The sequence below is a fragment of the Chelonia mydas genome, chromosome 1 (assembly GCF_015237465.2).
Source record: "Chelonia mydas isolate rCheMyd1 chromosome 1, rCheMyd1.pri.v2, whole genome shotgun sequence".
In the NCBI taxonomy this organism is placed as follows: domain Eukaryota; kingdom Metazoa; phylum Chordata; order Testudines; family Cheloniidae; genus Chelonia; species Chelonia mydas.
The window spans coordinates 52,446,428-52,463,255 of NC_057849.1; the positions used below are offsets into that span (position 1 = coordinate 52,446,428).

Genomic DNA, 16,828 nt, shown 5'->3' on the forward strand with positions numbered 1-16,828 from the left:
TATTGAAGTAAAATAAATAAAATGTGAGGAAGGAAGAAAGCTTATGAGTCAATGTGTTCTAGTGATTGGAGTGGAGGAATGGGGATCAAGTCTTTTTTCCTTTCCATTACTGATTTGCTGTGAGATCATGGAAGTCACTTAGGCCAACCTTTACAAATGGGTATGCATGAAGTCAGTGACAAAAGGCCATGATTAGGGCTGGTCAGGTGTGTATTTGTTTCAAAGAAACTTTAATTGAAAAAGTTTTTCATGTCCAGAATGAAATCTCTAGCTGGATGGACAGATTAACGGAGTTCTCCCTGCCTCCCCTTCTCCCCCATACATACACTTCCGTAGAACTATTCGTGTGCTTAAAGCTATATAGGGTCAGGTCCCAAGCACAGCATTTGGCCTTCAGAATGGAAAGTAGCTAGGGGCAGAATGCTCAAAAGGAATTAGGCTCCTAACTTCCGTTTGGGAGTTACAAGGTGAAATAACTCCTTCTGAGCATTCAGCCCTGGAGGATTTGCAACATATGTCAAATTTTATGATAGTGATTTGTAGGATTCATACAAGGTTCATGCGCTTGGTAACATTCAGGGCACACCCGGAGTGTTGTGCTGGACCTGTGCACACACAGCTCCTCTCAAGGGCATCAACCTTGGAATCTCGCCCAAATGGCATGAACCGTGGGATGCCTCCCAGGACTGGGCTCAAGGCCAGAGAGCAAGGAATGCGGTAGATAGAAATTGGTAAATAAGAATGTTAAACAAAGCCAGTGTATTCCTTTTATCTGTTGGAGAATGTAATGCGCGGGGGGAGAGAGAGAATAAAGGGGAAGGTGGAAAGCTGACAGGCAGAAGTCGGTTAGCAGACCAGCCTGTTTGCTTGCTAAAAGCTGTGTTCTGTCTTGTCATTGAACCGCCACAGTGATTATGTAGTGGTCAAATGTCCACCACAGGTGAGAAAGAGATAGGGGTGGCCTAGTGGATAGCATTGGAATAGGACTTAAGTTCTACTCCTAGTTTTGCCTCTTGTTTGATGGGTGATCTAGGCAAGTCACTTCATCTCTCTGTTCCTCAGTTTCCTCATCTGAATATAGGGATAATGATACCACTCTCCTATGTGAAGTGCTTTGAGATCTGATCATGATAATATCTAGGTATTTTTACAATATTTATTATTAAACATTTTCATCTAACTAAATATTTTCAATAAGTAGAAATAGAAGACATTTTGTGACTGTTTTGTAGGGTGAATTTTTGCCATTTTCATCAAATAATTTATTAGACAATATATTTTGTGGTAGTTCACCAGCTTTATAGCTAGTCATAGCTATCATCTGGCAAATAATAGTAACATTTATTGACTAATTCATTTACTAAATATTTTTTGAGTATTTATCCAGTACTAATTGTATACAGCTTTGAAAAAACTGCAAGCAGAATAACATACATAATACTAATCTTAATTAAATTATGACGCTATACATGTTTGTTGTCTTGTTGTATAAAAAAACAGGTATTTTTTGAAAGGGCTCGTATAATGTCATCCTAAGAACTGCAGTAATACGTTGGCACACTGTTAATCTTGTGAAAGTCTCTGTAATTCCCATGACACAAATAGGATTTCAATGAAATGGAATGAAAATCCAAAAAATAATGCAAACCATATTTCTTCAGAAACTGGAGGCCTAATCTCTTTAAAATAATGTTATACTATAGAATACTTTAAAAAAAAAGGCCACAGAGAATAACTTATGGAAAGTTTTTGATGTGATGGTGTGTTGGTCTTTATAAAACGCCAAAATGGAAAGTTCATAGTCATAGATTTTAAGACCAGAAGGGACCACGCATCATCCTGCATGGCTACGTCTACACTGCAAGCTAGGGCTGTGATTCCTCTGCTTGTGTTTACACACTTGTGCTAGCTCTCGTTAAGCTAGTGAGAATATAGGTAGTATTGTAGCATGGGTAACAGCAGCAGAGCGGAGCTGAGCTAGGCCAAGTGCATGCCAGCCAGTTTAGCACGGCTCAGCCATGCCTCCACGCTAGCTCAGAGAGAGCTAGTGCAAGTATGTGTACACGAGTGGGGGGAGGGGGGGCGGTCACACCCTTATCTCATAGTGTAGACATAGCCTATTAATGAAGTGACAAATACCTAGATGATCCTAGCAAGTGTCCTGTGCCCTATGCTGCAAAGGAAGCAAAAAAAGAAATAAAAATAAAAAAGAAATGGGCACTGCCAATCTGACCTGGGGGAAAATCTCTTCCCATCTCCCCTTCCCCAGCATGGGGGCCAGTAGACTGCCAAAGTTTACTCTTCTCAGGCCTAACTTGGGATCTAAGGGTGGGTCTGCTAATTACTAACACCTTAACCATGCTAGCCTAGGCAGGAAGGGTGAGAGAAATGGTTGTCCGCAGACCGAGGCTGGCACACCCATTGAACAAGATACAGAAAGCATGCTGCGGCCTCATCCTCAGATAGTGGTAACTGTGCTGAATGGAGCTCACTAAAGCTTGCAAGGAAATATTAGGCAATGGAAATATGCAGAGAGGCCTTTTTTGTTTTATGCCTTTGCTCTGCGTACTTCATACCGTTGTTGTGAAGATGTTGTTTTTGAGTCGCTTTAATCAGCTAGTTGGTCCCAGGCTCCCAGAGGGCTTGCAGGTGCCAAATTCAGCTAAGCCTGTTTCATTATTATGTTGGGAAACAGGGAGGCTGGAGCCCAGAGACCCAGTCTAAGCATGGTTAATACCACATAGTTACACCCAAGGAGGTAAAGATAGCCAGAGTACCCTTGAGGGCCTAAATTGCAGCTTGCTCAGTAACCATGACAATTTTATATCAGCGTAATTATCCACATTTTTCTTTCACTGAAAACACATCTTCCTACTGACTTAAGTGAGCCAACAATCACACTTTATATCCTAGCCTTGCAGAAGGGTGTATTTGATGATCTGCCGGGTCTGTTCCAGGACCTTATTTCTGTCCTAAGTTCCTTCTTCTTTCCACATTTTCAGCTTTGTGTTTTCTTTCATGCTATTCTATATGTTCAGAAGAATATCCCCCATGCTTCCCCACAATTCCTATGTACCAATTGTCCTTTTCTTTCAAATTCTTCTCTAAAAAAACAGTTCTTGACGCTTTCCTACGCTGATCTCAACTCTAACAACATTTTCACACTGTGTAGGGCTGAAACTATATTTTTGCTTATTTCTGTGTTTGGGCCAACACAGAAGAAGTTTCTTCCGGCTTGACATGTCAGAGGTCATTGTCCATTGACTCCTGTGGCTATGTTACTATGATGACACCTGTTTCATGCACCGTTATCTGCTAAAGTTTGGGGTTGGGGCATACTGGCTGAACTGTTTTGTTGATCCGTCTATAGAGGCAAAGTTACCGACGGTCTAAATGAATAGACTCATTGGTGGCTGGTGGGACATCATTTTTTCCTCATGACTATCAGTAGAGTTCAATGCCAGCTCCCTTTTCTCATCCTCACAGATTACCTTGTTCTATAGATGACACGGTGTGGGTGAACTGAGAGTTGAGATGGGTAGAGTAATGGTTGCAAAGATTTTGTTCTGAGCCTGACAGCTTGAGACAATGAGGTCTTTGGGAGCAGTTTTTTGTGTGTGTTTTTTAATTGCGGGGTGGGAGGGGACAAGGGTTGCACATGGATGAACTTTTTCACAAGCTATATTAGGTATAGACTTACTGTCAGTCTCAAGAACTCTTGCCATTGCAACTGTTTCTCTTGCACATGTGTAATATGAGCCTTGAAAAGAAGATTCCCCATACTTTCTCCCACAAAGTGCTGTGAGGTTGTGATAGTACTATAAATGATCTTTATCTACATTCTTTTTACCTCTGAGGGAGTTCCTCTGTAGACCCCAGCATCATTTGTAATAAGTGAAAATGTTATAGGAGATGTAGGGAGTTATAGGAAATGTGAGTTGTAGTGGCTAATGTTTTGGGCAAGTAGGTGCATGTGTGCACACACAGATCACATAGAGTTTGATTTTTCTTAATTTAGAAGTGTTGAGAAGAAGACAGAATCTTGCTTTGACAGCTGGAAAAAAATTCCATTGAAAGGGTGTATATAGTACAGTTGGGTATATACAGTCTGTACTAAACTAAGCATTCAAAATGAAAGGCACATTTTAGCTCCATTTAAGGAAATGAAAATGTTGAAATGAGTTCCGCTTAATATAATCCATACCATATATGTTGGTGTATTACCTAAAGTGGAAGTAAATAAAACTACATACTTTAGTGAATAGTGAAGGTATTTGCTTGAAGGCATCAAAAAAGTTTGTGAGACACAAAGAGATACAAAAAATAAACACTTCTCCAGAGTAAGACTGTTTGTTACCATTTTAAGAATTAGGTAAATTGGGGTGTGAGTCATTGAAGCAGAAAGCGGGGGGCAGCTGTGGTCTGGCTTTGCTCCTTCTCCTCCTCCCCTCTGGTGAAAAAGATATCAGTCCCTCTTCATCAATTCCCCTGTCTGGAATCTTCTGTAAGCTCCTGTCCAGATCCCCTCTTTCCCTCACAGGTCTCTTGGAGGCAGGCAGAAGAGCTGAGGTCTCAAAGTTGCAGGCCATGAGCTCCTATCTTGCAAAACACACCAGACTATGCAGGTCAGTGTGACAGGGAGGCTGAACCAGCTGGATTGTGGAACATACAGTTGAGAGCTTAGGGGAAATGTGCTAAACCTGGCCTTTTCTTGGGCAGCCTCCACCAGCAGAGTTCATATACAGCCCTGGCAAGAGATTAAAACTGTCCTCCTGCCAAGGCATAAAATCAGTGGAGCTATGCTGATATACAACCACTGAGGATCTGGTCCCCAGTTTTAAAGGGCACCCAACATATTAAGTCACCATATAAATTCCTAGATACTAGTAAGATACTATATTAGTCCAGTAAGACTAAATGGTCTATCAGGTGCTGACAGCATAACTACCCCTGTAAGTCACTAGTCGATTGACAAAGGACTGCTATGGAGTGTTTTAGGGCCTGATCCATAGCCCCTTGAATTCAGTGGGAGACTTTCTGTTGACTTCAAGGGGCTATGGATTATGTACTTACAGAGTTGTGCTGCTAAAACCCGATGTAACGCTGTCAGACCCTGGTCGTTGGCGGGCTGAATTAAACCTGGGACCTCTGGAGTTTAGTGCATGAGCCTCTACTGCATGAGCTAAAAGCCAGCTGGCTGTTAGCTAAGGCTGTAGAGCAGACTTATTTAACTCTCTCTAAGGGCAGGTCTTGGCGGGTAGTGATCAATCTATAGGGGATCGATTTATCGTGTCTCATCTAGACGCAATAAATCGATCCCCGAACACGCTCCCTGTTGACTCCAGAACTCCAGCTCGCGAGAGGTGGAAGTCGAGTCGACAGGGGAGTGGCAGCGGTCAACTCACCGCCGTCCTCACAGCCAGGTAAGTCAACCTAAAATACGCCGACTTCAGCTACACTATTCGCATAGCTGAAGTTGCGTATCTTAGGTCGACTCCCACCCGCCCAGTGTAGACTAGGGCTAAGTGGTCTCGGTGCCAATAGATGGGACAGAACACCACACCCAGGAGGTGTGTGGGTTACACATACACATTAAGTTTAGGATAAACTCCATATGCTAAGTGGGAAAAAGAAAAAATATACCCGTTTATATGAATGCGTTTGTTTAAAAGTTACCCTGGGGAATCTTAAGAATATTTAGAATTTGCCCTGTCACAAAAGGGTTTACTTACAAATAAAAAGAAGCATAATTCAGCCAGTTTTTTAATGAGTATTTGTTTCAAAACAGAAGAATAATAGCACATCTAATGACTCCTCTTAAACCTTGGTTCTGCAGAATTAAGGCACCTTGAAGAAATGGTTTTTTTTCTTTCTTCTCAAATAGTTGCATTCCAACATTTGACATAAAAATATTGCAAAAGACAAATGACTTAAACATTTTATGAGTACAAAACTGGAGTTATAAAAATGACATAATTTACAAACAAACCCACATTAGTACCAGACATTAGCAAAGCATGTTTGATATAAAAGCTTTCATATCAAGCCCCAATTATTGTTATGCTTGTTTCCATGCAGAGGTAACAGTTTGCATACATTTTATTTATCCCTTATGCTTTAACAATTCAAGGGCTCATTCTTACTTAAAATGTTATCCCTTTAGTATCTTAAGTTTTGTGTCTGCTATAGGATTCCTATAATAGGAATTATTTTTATTTATAGATGAAAATGTCACCAGCACAATCCTACACCAAATAAATTTTAGGAAATTCATTTGTGATTTTTTTTTAGAAAATCCTTTAGCCATATTATCAGGAAATGTTTGAATATGTAATGCAGAACTAGATGATACATTTAATATATGGTATAATTGTTAATTTAAAAAAGGTAATGTTTTTGGTGTCATAATGACATTAAAAACATGATGAAAGTTGACATCAAAATGCATGATATTACTGAACCAAAAGTGCTAGGTTTATAGAGCTCGCCCTAGATTACCCATCATCAAGTCACCAAAACGATATATTTCTAGAAATGATCTAATTTCATGTATATTTCTCATTTATAAGAAATAATAAAATTTACATTCTGAAATGTTCCCTGCTCAGTTTGAGCCCAATTCTGTAAACACTTATTACCAGGCATAGGGTGAAATCCTGGCTCTGCTGACATCAATGGGAGTTTTGCTATTGACTTCTGCGCGGCCAGCATTTCACTCTAAATAATGCTAACTACCAAGAAAGGTCTCATTTACTTTACTAGACTTCTCATGCTAGTGGGCACGAAGCCCAGTAGTGAATGTTTACACAATCAGACCCTTTGTGTGGGCTCATGGTTCAGTTTATACTTGATTAGCAAATGACACATTCCTTTTGATTTTATTTTAAAACAACTTCTTTTCCTCTCAAAGATCAGGCTATTCATTTTTAGTTCTATGGACTCTATCTCACTGGAAAGCTCTAAGGACGAACTAGCCTTGTCCTTCTCCGTGGTGTTCCTAGTGGCAAAACATAATAGGAGAAAGTTATTTGCAAATATAATGGATAGTCAATAGGTCAGTAAAGTACTAAAAAAATTAATTTGTCCTAAATCCGTCCTTGCTCCTTCAAATAGCCCAATGGAAGTCAACTGATCTGACTATGAACTTCATGGACATCTACTCATTTGATAATAGGCTACACTAAAACCCTGGATCCAAATACCCCCAAACTTTGAGAATACTTGGAATCTAGACCCCTCTTAATCCCATATCTAGTTTTAGTGGGACAAATCCTGAGGCCCTTACACAGTAATTATTTATTCCTTATGCCAGCAAAATTCTTAATGACTTCACCATATCAGTGCTGCAGGCCAAATGCAACCCAACTATCTTCCAGTGATGCCCATCTGCTACTCCAGTAAAAGCTAACGATGTTACACAAACCCATCTGAGGACATCATTTAGAGACAATGGGCTTCCACTAGTGTAGCCAAGGGTATGACTGGCTTATCTTTGCTGCTGCTGCCAATTCATGAGAAACAAAGTCACATTGAGTTGCAGGCCTGGCAGTTTGCAAAGTAAAAAGCATCCTTTTACTTATCAAGCAACCAAGGTTGATATCAAATTTGTGAAACACAATAAAGATGGAACTTCACAATGCCATTTTTATAAAGCCTGTATTCGGAGTGGAAGTACTGGTTAATACCTTTTCAATATTCAACCTTTGTTTCAATAAATGAAATGTGCAGCCCTGTTTATACAGAGCACAAAGTCCCTAGGAGTTGTTTTTCAGGCATATTACTGTTTTAAAAAAAACATTAACATTACCAACCCTTGCAAAAGAACACAGCGAAAAATGACTACCGTTCCTTTTACTGGAATGTATTTTAGTCTCAGGAAAGGTTTATTGTCTTAAAAATATCCTTAGAAAAAGTATAATATGAAAATGCTTCCTTTCCTGTACCTTGTGCCTTTTTGGGTGGTTTTGGTCTCCTTGCTGGTGCTTCTACAAAATAGAAATATTGCAGTCAGGAATGATTTATAAACAAGTATTTGAATTAGAGTTCAATTCTAATTCAAATCAACAGCTGATTTGAAACTCATAGCTTAAAAAATGAAGTCAACACTGTTGTAGGTATTTAACAAGTTTGGGATTACTGATGACCTGCAACACAAAGGCTTGTACTAAGAAACAATAATAAAACATTGTCATTTTGTTCATTCTACAAATCATAACAAAAAAACATTCTTTAAAAATACAGAATTATCCCTAACGTGAGTTAGGATGATTGTGCTGCTGACAAGCTATTTTTTCCTGGAAAGGGTAGCAAATTGATAACTTACTGATATCAGAAGATAAACATAAGACCTGTACTGTTTTTTATAGTTCTTGAAGATGAACCATCCCTGAGATGCTAGTTGGAAATTCCAAATAACCATGTACAGTGCAGTCAGTCAGTATTGTGATGTCGCAGCACCGTTGTATATACAATTTAGATTCCCAGAATTCCCTTCTTTTGAGATGAGAGGCTTACAGGTAATATGTTGCAGAGGCACTCTTAATTAATAGACGTTTTTCAAAATATCCATTTGATCTGTGACTCTACAGGCATTTGCTAAATGTTGTAACCCACATCTGTAGATTAGTGCAAGAAAGCATAAATATGAGACAAATTCCAGAGGAAGAAAAACAAATATTCTCTGACATCCTCACTGCAGATCTTGCCACTGATATTACATGCATGGAATGCCTGTTAATGTCAATAGGAGTTCTGAACATGTAAGGGAGACCAAAATATTAGAGTCAAGATCCATTGATCTGAGTGGAGAGTTTTCCCCTTAGAATCCATCAGCCGACTAAGGCTGTATTTACTAACACATGCAGTTAACTAGCTTTGCACTTTACTTTGTTTACCTTAACACTTTGATTTTGCAAGTCCTTTCACAATGAACAGCAGGCTACACTAGTTTCTCGCACCTATCTACAGTCTTCACTTCTATTTTCACTGGATTACAAGCAAAGTAAAGTTTTGAAGTTCTGCACTGGGGAGTAGTGAGTCTCAAGCTCCCTATGTCACTTGAAAGTGTGGAAGATGTGTGCAGAAAATGGCTGATTCAGACACATGGTCTTAAGTGCAAGCCTCACCATGCTAATCAGGTCCCCTTTTAGGGACATAGCCTCCTAGCTGAGGTTGCTCACTGAATTAAGTTACATGAGCTATTAGGCTCAAAGCTACTGGGCATCTCTCTCACTGATGGAAGATCAGACTTCTCTGCCTTCCCTGTCCTGCTTATCACTGAAGTTATATACACAATGCTCCACATCTTTTTTGTATATGATCAAACCCGGAGTTTACTGCGCACCATTATGCAGTATATGTCCTATAAGTATCTATACCGGGGTGGCCAAACTTACTGACCTGCCGAACCACATATGACAATCTTCACATGTTTGAGAGTTGGGATGTGCCTGCCAGGGCTCAGGGCTGTGGGAAGGCGAGTGTTGGGACTCCAGCCCCACGGGAGGCGCCTGCCAGGGCTTGGAGCTTCAACCCTGCTTCTGATAAAGCCCTGAGCCCCTTCTCCTTGCTGGGCAGAAGCCCAAAGCTCCTCCAGCCCCAAGTTTGGTAGGTGGAGAATGGGGGGAGGAGTATGGGGAGTTTTGCAAGCCACACTTTAACTGTAAAAGAGCCACATGCAACTCGCGAGCCATGGTTTGGCCACCCCTAATCTATACAGATATATCATGAGTCCTGTAAACACAAATACGGCACTTCATTTTGAACAATTAAAATGTGACTATTTATGTAAAAAACAACCAACCAAACAAATCCTCTGGTATATTGTAAATTTATCCTCTGAATTTCTTTCACGTTTGCAAAATCCATTAAGTTAACATAAGTTGAAAATATAGTTGAAACAAATTAATTTCTTGGTACTTCAGATAACATGAGAAACTTCATTCACCAGAAACTATATTTGTTTCTATGTATCCTATATCTGGAATGTGAACAGTTAAGAAATAGATACACTTTAGCAACGGATCTTGAATGATTAGAAATGCTAATTCAAAGAGGACACACACAAATATCATAAGAAATCACTGCTTTGTTTTAACTCACAGTAGGTACTGTTAGGTGAGCAACTTACAAGTAACTGCAAGTTAAACTAGAACATCTAAATTCAGCCCAGGCATAAGCCAGGAATGAATGTGGTCCCTAAGAATTTCATTGCATAGTCCAGTGATTCTCAACCTTTTTAATCCTGGGATCCCACTGGAACCACAGGTGCTGGAACTAGGAGTCCTGCCGCATCCCCTGGCTTGAAGTGGTTTCCATCATATACAGGGTTTACAGTTTGGTTCAATGGCTCTCAGCACCCCCGTTATACAGATTGTTCCAGAACACCTAACTGGAACCTCCTTCCCATTTAACAATATGAGAAGGGAAGAATGGTTGCAACCCACCCCCTGTTTATGTCCTTTCTCTCCCCCCGCCCCCGCCCCGGGATTGTGACCCCGCAGTTGAGAACTCCTAGCATAATGGATGGACACTGAAACAGGAAACAAACTAAAGTTACTGAGAACTTACATATTCTTCTCATAGTGCTGCTCACAAAAAAGGCAGTAAGTTTATTATGCTCATTTTCCAGTATTCTTGCCTAGATTTTGCAGCTAGACCTTTTTCTTTGCCTACTACACATGGCAGTTAATTTATTTAGGATAAGCCTCAAAATAAACTTTGAAATGACTCTCTGCAATGTCAGCGTATGATCAAATCCTTTTAAAAAACTGTCAAAACTCTTCCTGCTAAAACTGTAGTTTCGGAGCTAAACAACTTATGTGCACAAACACTATAAAACCCCACCTGGGATGATCACTGCAGATGAAGATGGTCTCAGTGCTTTTGCATTATTAGACAAACTAACCTTCCAGATGGACTTCCTTGATTTCTCTCTCGATAATCTGTGGCTCTCCCTCAATTACTTTAGTAACCTTGGTGTACTCAGTTCCAGCTATGATAAGCATTAAAAACAAATGAGTTAAATCTGGGATAGCATTTTTCAATATGAAGGGTGCCTGGTCAGGACACATTTCATTCTGGGGGCATAGTGGTGAGCAGGATGCCATGTTATAAGCATCGTACAATCCTGCCAATTTTCTCAACCCTGACACTGGGGAGTCTCCTTCTCTAGGGCTGAACTGGGGCTTTGTTTCAGCAAAGCCTGCCAAGTGCAGAAAGCTCTGCTGGATTATATATAATTTTATAACAGCCCATTAGAGAGCGTGTTCCTTTGCACAAAGGCAAGACATACATTTGTGACTGGACTCAGGTTTGTTCAAGTGCTTGGGGAATTCTCTGTTGTAAAACAGAAGTGCTCTGATGCAGTCGGAGGGAGCAGGGAGCCATCACCACCATTATTACAGAAGCCACAATGCAGCATGTGTAGCTGTTCTTCTTGGCTAGAACTACTGTACTGTGGTGTAAAAGACTTGATTAAAACATGGAAAAGTGTAGAGAAGACTGAAGAAAAACAGATAATCCGCTCATTTGCTCCATTACATAAAGCAAGAGGCTTTTACTAACCACCTTATGATAGCAAGGAGAAGAAAAGAATTCAAGAGACTATGTTGAATTACCCAATTTATTACTAATACTCAATGTATCACCATTATATAAATCTGTAGAGTCATATAGCTTTAGAGATTAATTGTATTTAATTGCAGAGCTTGATAATTTAGGGCAATAGCTAGATACCAAAGAGATCCAAGGTGTCAGGCCACTCTAATTCACAACTTTAGAGCTTTGCACACCCCTAGGGCACAAATTCAGCATTTTTGACTTCTGCACCCCCACTGTAGACAATGGAATTTAGTCCAGTGCTTCTAATTTGTCTGCTATATCTTTTGTAATTTTTCAATTTAATTTTAAAATAGCTTTAACTGAATTTAGTGCAGGTAAAAGATAAAAGATGGGTAGCCCTGGAGACTTTACTGCTAATATGTGTACACTATATTCAGCAGTAATGCAAGCTTTCCCACACTGCCCTAATCACAGTTCCTTAAATCCTTACCTAGAGAAGCTTATGAGTAAAGATAATGCAGCAGTTCAGGCTCTATGACCAGTCCTTTGCTTGCCTGCTGAGTCTACCAGTTAAGATAAGGTAGACCAATGAGTGTTTACTGTGATGGTTTTACTTTATAAAAGAGCTAAGGGCTATATCCTGAAGCCTTTTCTAAATCCTTACTTAGGCAAATGTTTAAGGCCCAGACTTCAAAGGTATTTAGGTGCCTAATTCCAATGGGAAGTTAGGCATCTAAATGCCTTTGAGAATCTGAGCCTAGTTGAATTTGTCCGTAGGATTAGGTCCAGGGTTGTTTGTGACCTACTTCACTGACTTCCAAACTTGTCATTAATAAAAAGATGACAAGAAGAAATGGATTCAATTAATCTAAATCAGAGGTTTTACCGTATGACTCGAGAAATAGACAAATATCCTTTCAAATTTATTAGTCAGGCCAATACTAAATTTCCCCAGAATACTTGAATTCTTTTTCACTGTCACCTTTGCTACTACAGGTAGTTGTTCTAATCTATGCAGTAAGCAGAATACATTCCGTATTTATAGATAAAGAAATAATTTCATATGCACACATTTTTCTACTTTTTTTCTACATCCACTGGTTATTTATTGCTAAAACTGTTAGAATTGAGAGAGAGAGGGAGAGAGAGAGAATCATTACCAGGAATGCTATACTTGAAGAGAATTAAAGTTAATATTTTGGCCCACATTACCTGTCAGTATTCAAAGAGAGATGCTAAACATGCCTTTGATTGTTAACTTGAGGGCAATGAATATTCATTTCTGGATAACAGAAAAGCATAATGGATTTGTCCTCTTGTAACACTTTCCATTTCATTAGTGTTTCTAAAAGTTAACGATTTCCTGGAAAAAAGTTTGCAGCTAATGGAATAAATCTTCATTGCTCCCGTAGGTTTGAATTAGGTAACATTTTAAAGACTAAAAAACAAACAAGCTTCTATTTGTTCATTATCAATGTGAGCATGAAAATTGGCTGTTCAAAGTTTGCCATTTTATAGTTCAGGAGGCCTTTTTCTTCATTTTTTTTTTTTGGTAGATTTATATTTAAACTAGATCAGCTAGGTCAATCTTTAAAATGTTAAGAGATCAAATTGTCTGAGAGAGGTTTCAATCACCAGAACCTGTTATGTAGAGGTTAGTTGTCATACACTCACTAACCTCCCTGCAGGAGTCTTTTGATTTCTTCATCTTCAAGTAAATGACCATCCCCTTCAATGAATTTGGTCACCTTGGTAACCTCTGAGAGGATACATGTTTACGGCATAAAGTTGATTTACATAAGACATTCAGAATTCTAAATTACATTACATTACATTAACGAACCAAGCTGAATAACTACAAAATCCATTTATTATAAGAAGTTCCATGCCAAACATCTGGTTATCATCATGACAGAAAAGCAATCATTTTGATCAGTTCTCGGTATACAGTATACATGAGCAGTTCCACTTAAAATGAATTGCTAATGAAGTACATATTGAGACAGGTACCAATGATGGGTCATTTGTAGTATGTCTTTCACAGCTGCTTCTGGGTCTTCTTTTCTTGTCTTGATGTGGAACTCAACATGTTGAAAAATAAAGCTCTCTACTGCATTTCAAGCACATGTTTATATAGATCCAAACAAGCCTCAACTTTGAGGTTCAGATTTCAAGGAACCCTACATCTTTATAATAGATCAAATAATAGATCAGATCTCAGCACTCCTAAACTTTGGATTGTTTAATCTCTAGCTCTGAACTTGTGGCTTGGGCCCACCTTGTATATGTATATCTATTAAAATGATAAGATGCATAATTTCCAATAATTAAATACCTGGGTGGATCTCATGGTGCCTACATTTTTCTTTGAGAAGAAAAATACTAACCTTCTTCAAGCAATTTCTTCAAATTTTCCTCCGTATCTCCTCTACCACCCGCAGTAATTCGGGTATATTTAATTTCAGGACCTGAAACAAAGTTTAAAAGAGGCAGCATTGAAACAAAGACTACACTGTTGCATTTTAATGTATTTTCTCCTATGAAACATCTAGTAAGTTTTTTGTCTTTAACAGAAGCATCATGTTCAAAATTATAATTAAAGATGACCCCAGAATGCAATATTGAGATCTCCACCCACTCTCCCAAGGTACTTAGTTAGATTCCAAAGAGCTTAAGTTCCATTTTCAAAATGGGAATTAGAAGCCTAATTCACATAAGTGCTTTTGAAAATTTTACCCACCATGCCTATATTTTTTTCTTAATTAATGATTTATTATACATTATTTTAAATGCTAGTAATACATTAATTGCTAATATTAAAATTTTAAATTTAATTTTGGAGATATTGCCACCTTCCCAAATTTTGCTTTATTTGAAATACTGATAAAATTGTCCTTTCCATAGCAGCAATGTGAACTTTTTTTATCCTTTTTCCTCAGAAATCTTCTTATCTTGAAAATGGGCCCATTTTTAAAAAACTAAAAAATAATACTAATAATTAATAATAAAAACCCACCATGGCATACATTAGTGAAATGTTTGCAAAAGACACTCCTTTTTGAAATATAGAAACATGCTGATTTTTGATACTTCTACATTGTGTTAAAAATATTGCAGACACATCTGTGTACAACCCACAGCCAGGAGCTGGCCTTCCCTAGGAGTAGTGGGAAGGGCTTAAGAATTTTGGATGGCATTCACCTTTCTGCACAGTGCACCACAAGAGCCAGAGTGGGACCTCAGAAATGCATAGATTGGCCTGGTGCAGAAAGGTAAATTTCAGCCAGTGTGACTAGAAAGGTGCTTCATATAGTTTACCTTGAATAATTCTCTCTTCTGTCACTTCTTTTTCAGTCACTTCCACAGGATGTCCATCAATGATTTTGGTGTATGTTTTAATAATAGGCTCTGTAATGATATTTTAAAAATTCAAAGAGACATTACCTCTCTGTACTTATATTGCCTCTCTTCTACCCTTTATTTGTCTTTTCTATTTAGATAGTAAACTCTTCAGGCAGGAGCTGTTTCTTACTATGCACCTAGCACCGTGGGGACATGATCTGGATTGGGACCCCTAAGTGATACTGTAATACAAATTAATAATACTGAGAAGAATGGCTCTATGGAGTTGGCCTCAGTGCTTGGATCCGGATCAGGACCTAAGCTTCCCTCAAGTCCAGGGATGGTCATATCCGAAGTTTTGGTTGAGGCCCATATTAGTTAGAAACAATTCAAGGATCTGGGAAAGTGGGCGGAAATGCCAATGTCCACGTGGAAAGTGGAAGTGGATGAAAGTGATCTTGAAATGACAGAGATCATGATTCTAAGGAATGTTAGGAGGGAAAACTGTAGCATAAAGATAATGGATTTCAAGAAAACAGACTTTAGCAAACTCAAGGAGATGGTAGATAAGCTCCCAGGGGAAGCAAGTCTAAGGGGAAAAACAGTTTGAGAGAGTTGGCTGTTTTTCAAAGAGACGTTAGCAAGGGCACAAAAGCAAACTATCCCACAGCATTGGAAAGATAGGAAGTATGGCAAGAGACCACCCTGGCTTAACCAGGAGATTTTCAATTATCTTAAACTTTAAAAAGTCCTACAAAAAGTGGAAACTAGGTCTAATTATGAAGGATGAATATAAACAAACAACACAAACATGTAAGGACAAAATTAGAAAGGTCAAGGCACAAAATGAGATTAAACTAGCTAGAGACACAAAGGGTAACAAGAAAACATTCTACAAATACATTAGAAGCAAGAGGTAGACCAAGGACAGGATAGGCCCATTACTCAATGATGGGGGTGGGAAACAATAACAGAAAATGTGGAAATGAAAGAAGTGCTAAATGACATTTTTTGTTTCAGTTTTCACCAAAAAGGGTTAGTGGCAATTGGACGTCGAACATAGTGGAAATGAGGGAGGATCTGAGGGTAAAATAGCGAAAGAACAAGTTAAAAAGTACTTAGACAAGCTAGATGTCTTCAAGTCAGCATGGCCTGATGAAATATACCCTACAGTATTCAAGGAACTGACTGAGGAGATATCTGAGCCACTAGTGATTATCTTCAAAAGATCATGGAAGACGGGAGAGATTCCAGAGGATGAGAAGAGGGTGAATATAGTGCCAGTCTATAAAAAAGGGGAATAAAGACAACCTGGGGAATTACAGACCAGTCAGCTTAACTTCAGTACCCAGAAAGATAATGGCGCAAATAATTAAGCAATCAATTTGCAAACATCTCTAGAAAATAATAAGGTGACAAGTACATGGATATGTCAAGAACAAGTCATGTCAAACCAACCTAATAGCTTTCTTTGACAGAGTAATAAGCCTTGTGAATAGGGAAGAAGTGGTAGATGTAATATATCTTGACTTTAGTAAGGCTTTTGATACTGTGTCACATGACCTTCACATAAACGAACAAGGGAAATATAGCCGAGATGGAGCTACTGTAAGATGGGTGAATAACTGGTTGGAAAACCATTCCTAGAGAGTAGTTATTAGTGGTTCACAGTCAAGCTGGAAGGGCATATAGAGTGGGGTCCCACAGGGATCAGTCCTGGTTCTGGTTATGTTAAATATCTTCATAAATTATTGAGGTAATGGCTTAGAGAGTACACTTATACATTTTGCAGATTATACCAAGCTAGGAGGGGTTGCAAGTGCTTTGGAGGATACGATTACAATTCAAAATGATCTGGATGAACTGGAGAAATTGTCTGAAGTAAACAGGATGAAATTCAATAAAGACAAATGCACAGTACTCC

At 38.9% G+C, this 16,828-nt stretch overlaps 1 protein-coding gene across 11 annotated transcripts in view; it reads right to left on the bottom strand.

Annotated features, from left to right (window-relative positions):
* Positions 1-5,745: 5,745 nt before the first annotated feature.
* POSTN (periostin) overlaps positions 5,746-16,828 on the bottom strand; it is a 50,225-nt gene continuing 39,142 nt past the window's right edge. For 4 of the 11 annotated variants that reach the window (XM_027833049.3, XM_027833048.3, XM_007070899.4 and 1 more), the window contains 6 exons: positions 14,881-14,970; positions 13,950-14,030; positions 13,241-13,321; positions 10,907-10,993; positions 7,944-7,985; positions 5,746-6,997 (listed from right to left, as the gene is read on the bottom strand). In XM_027833049.3, the coding sequence (XP_027688850.1) occupies positions 6,960-6,997; positions 7,944-7,985; positions 10,907-10,993; positions 13,241-13,321; positions 13,950-14,030; positions 14,881-14,970 (419 nt within the window). In that variant the 3' untranslated portion in view covers positions 5,746-6,959. The remainder of the gene's footprint in view (positions 6,998-7,943; positions 7,986-10,906; positions 10,994-13,240; positions 13,322-13,949; positions 14,031-14,880; positions 14,971-16,828) is intronic. The other 7 variants (XM_043532270.1, XM_043532279.1, XM_027833052.3 and 4 more) reach the window with 2 other exon arrangements.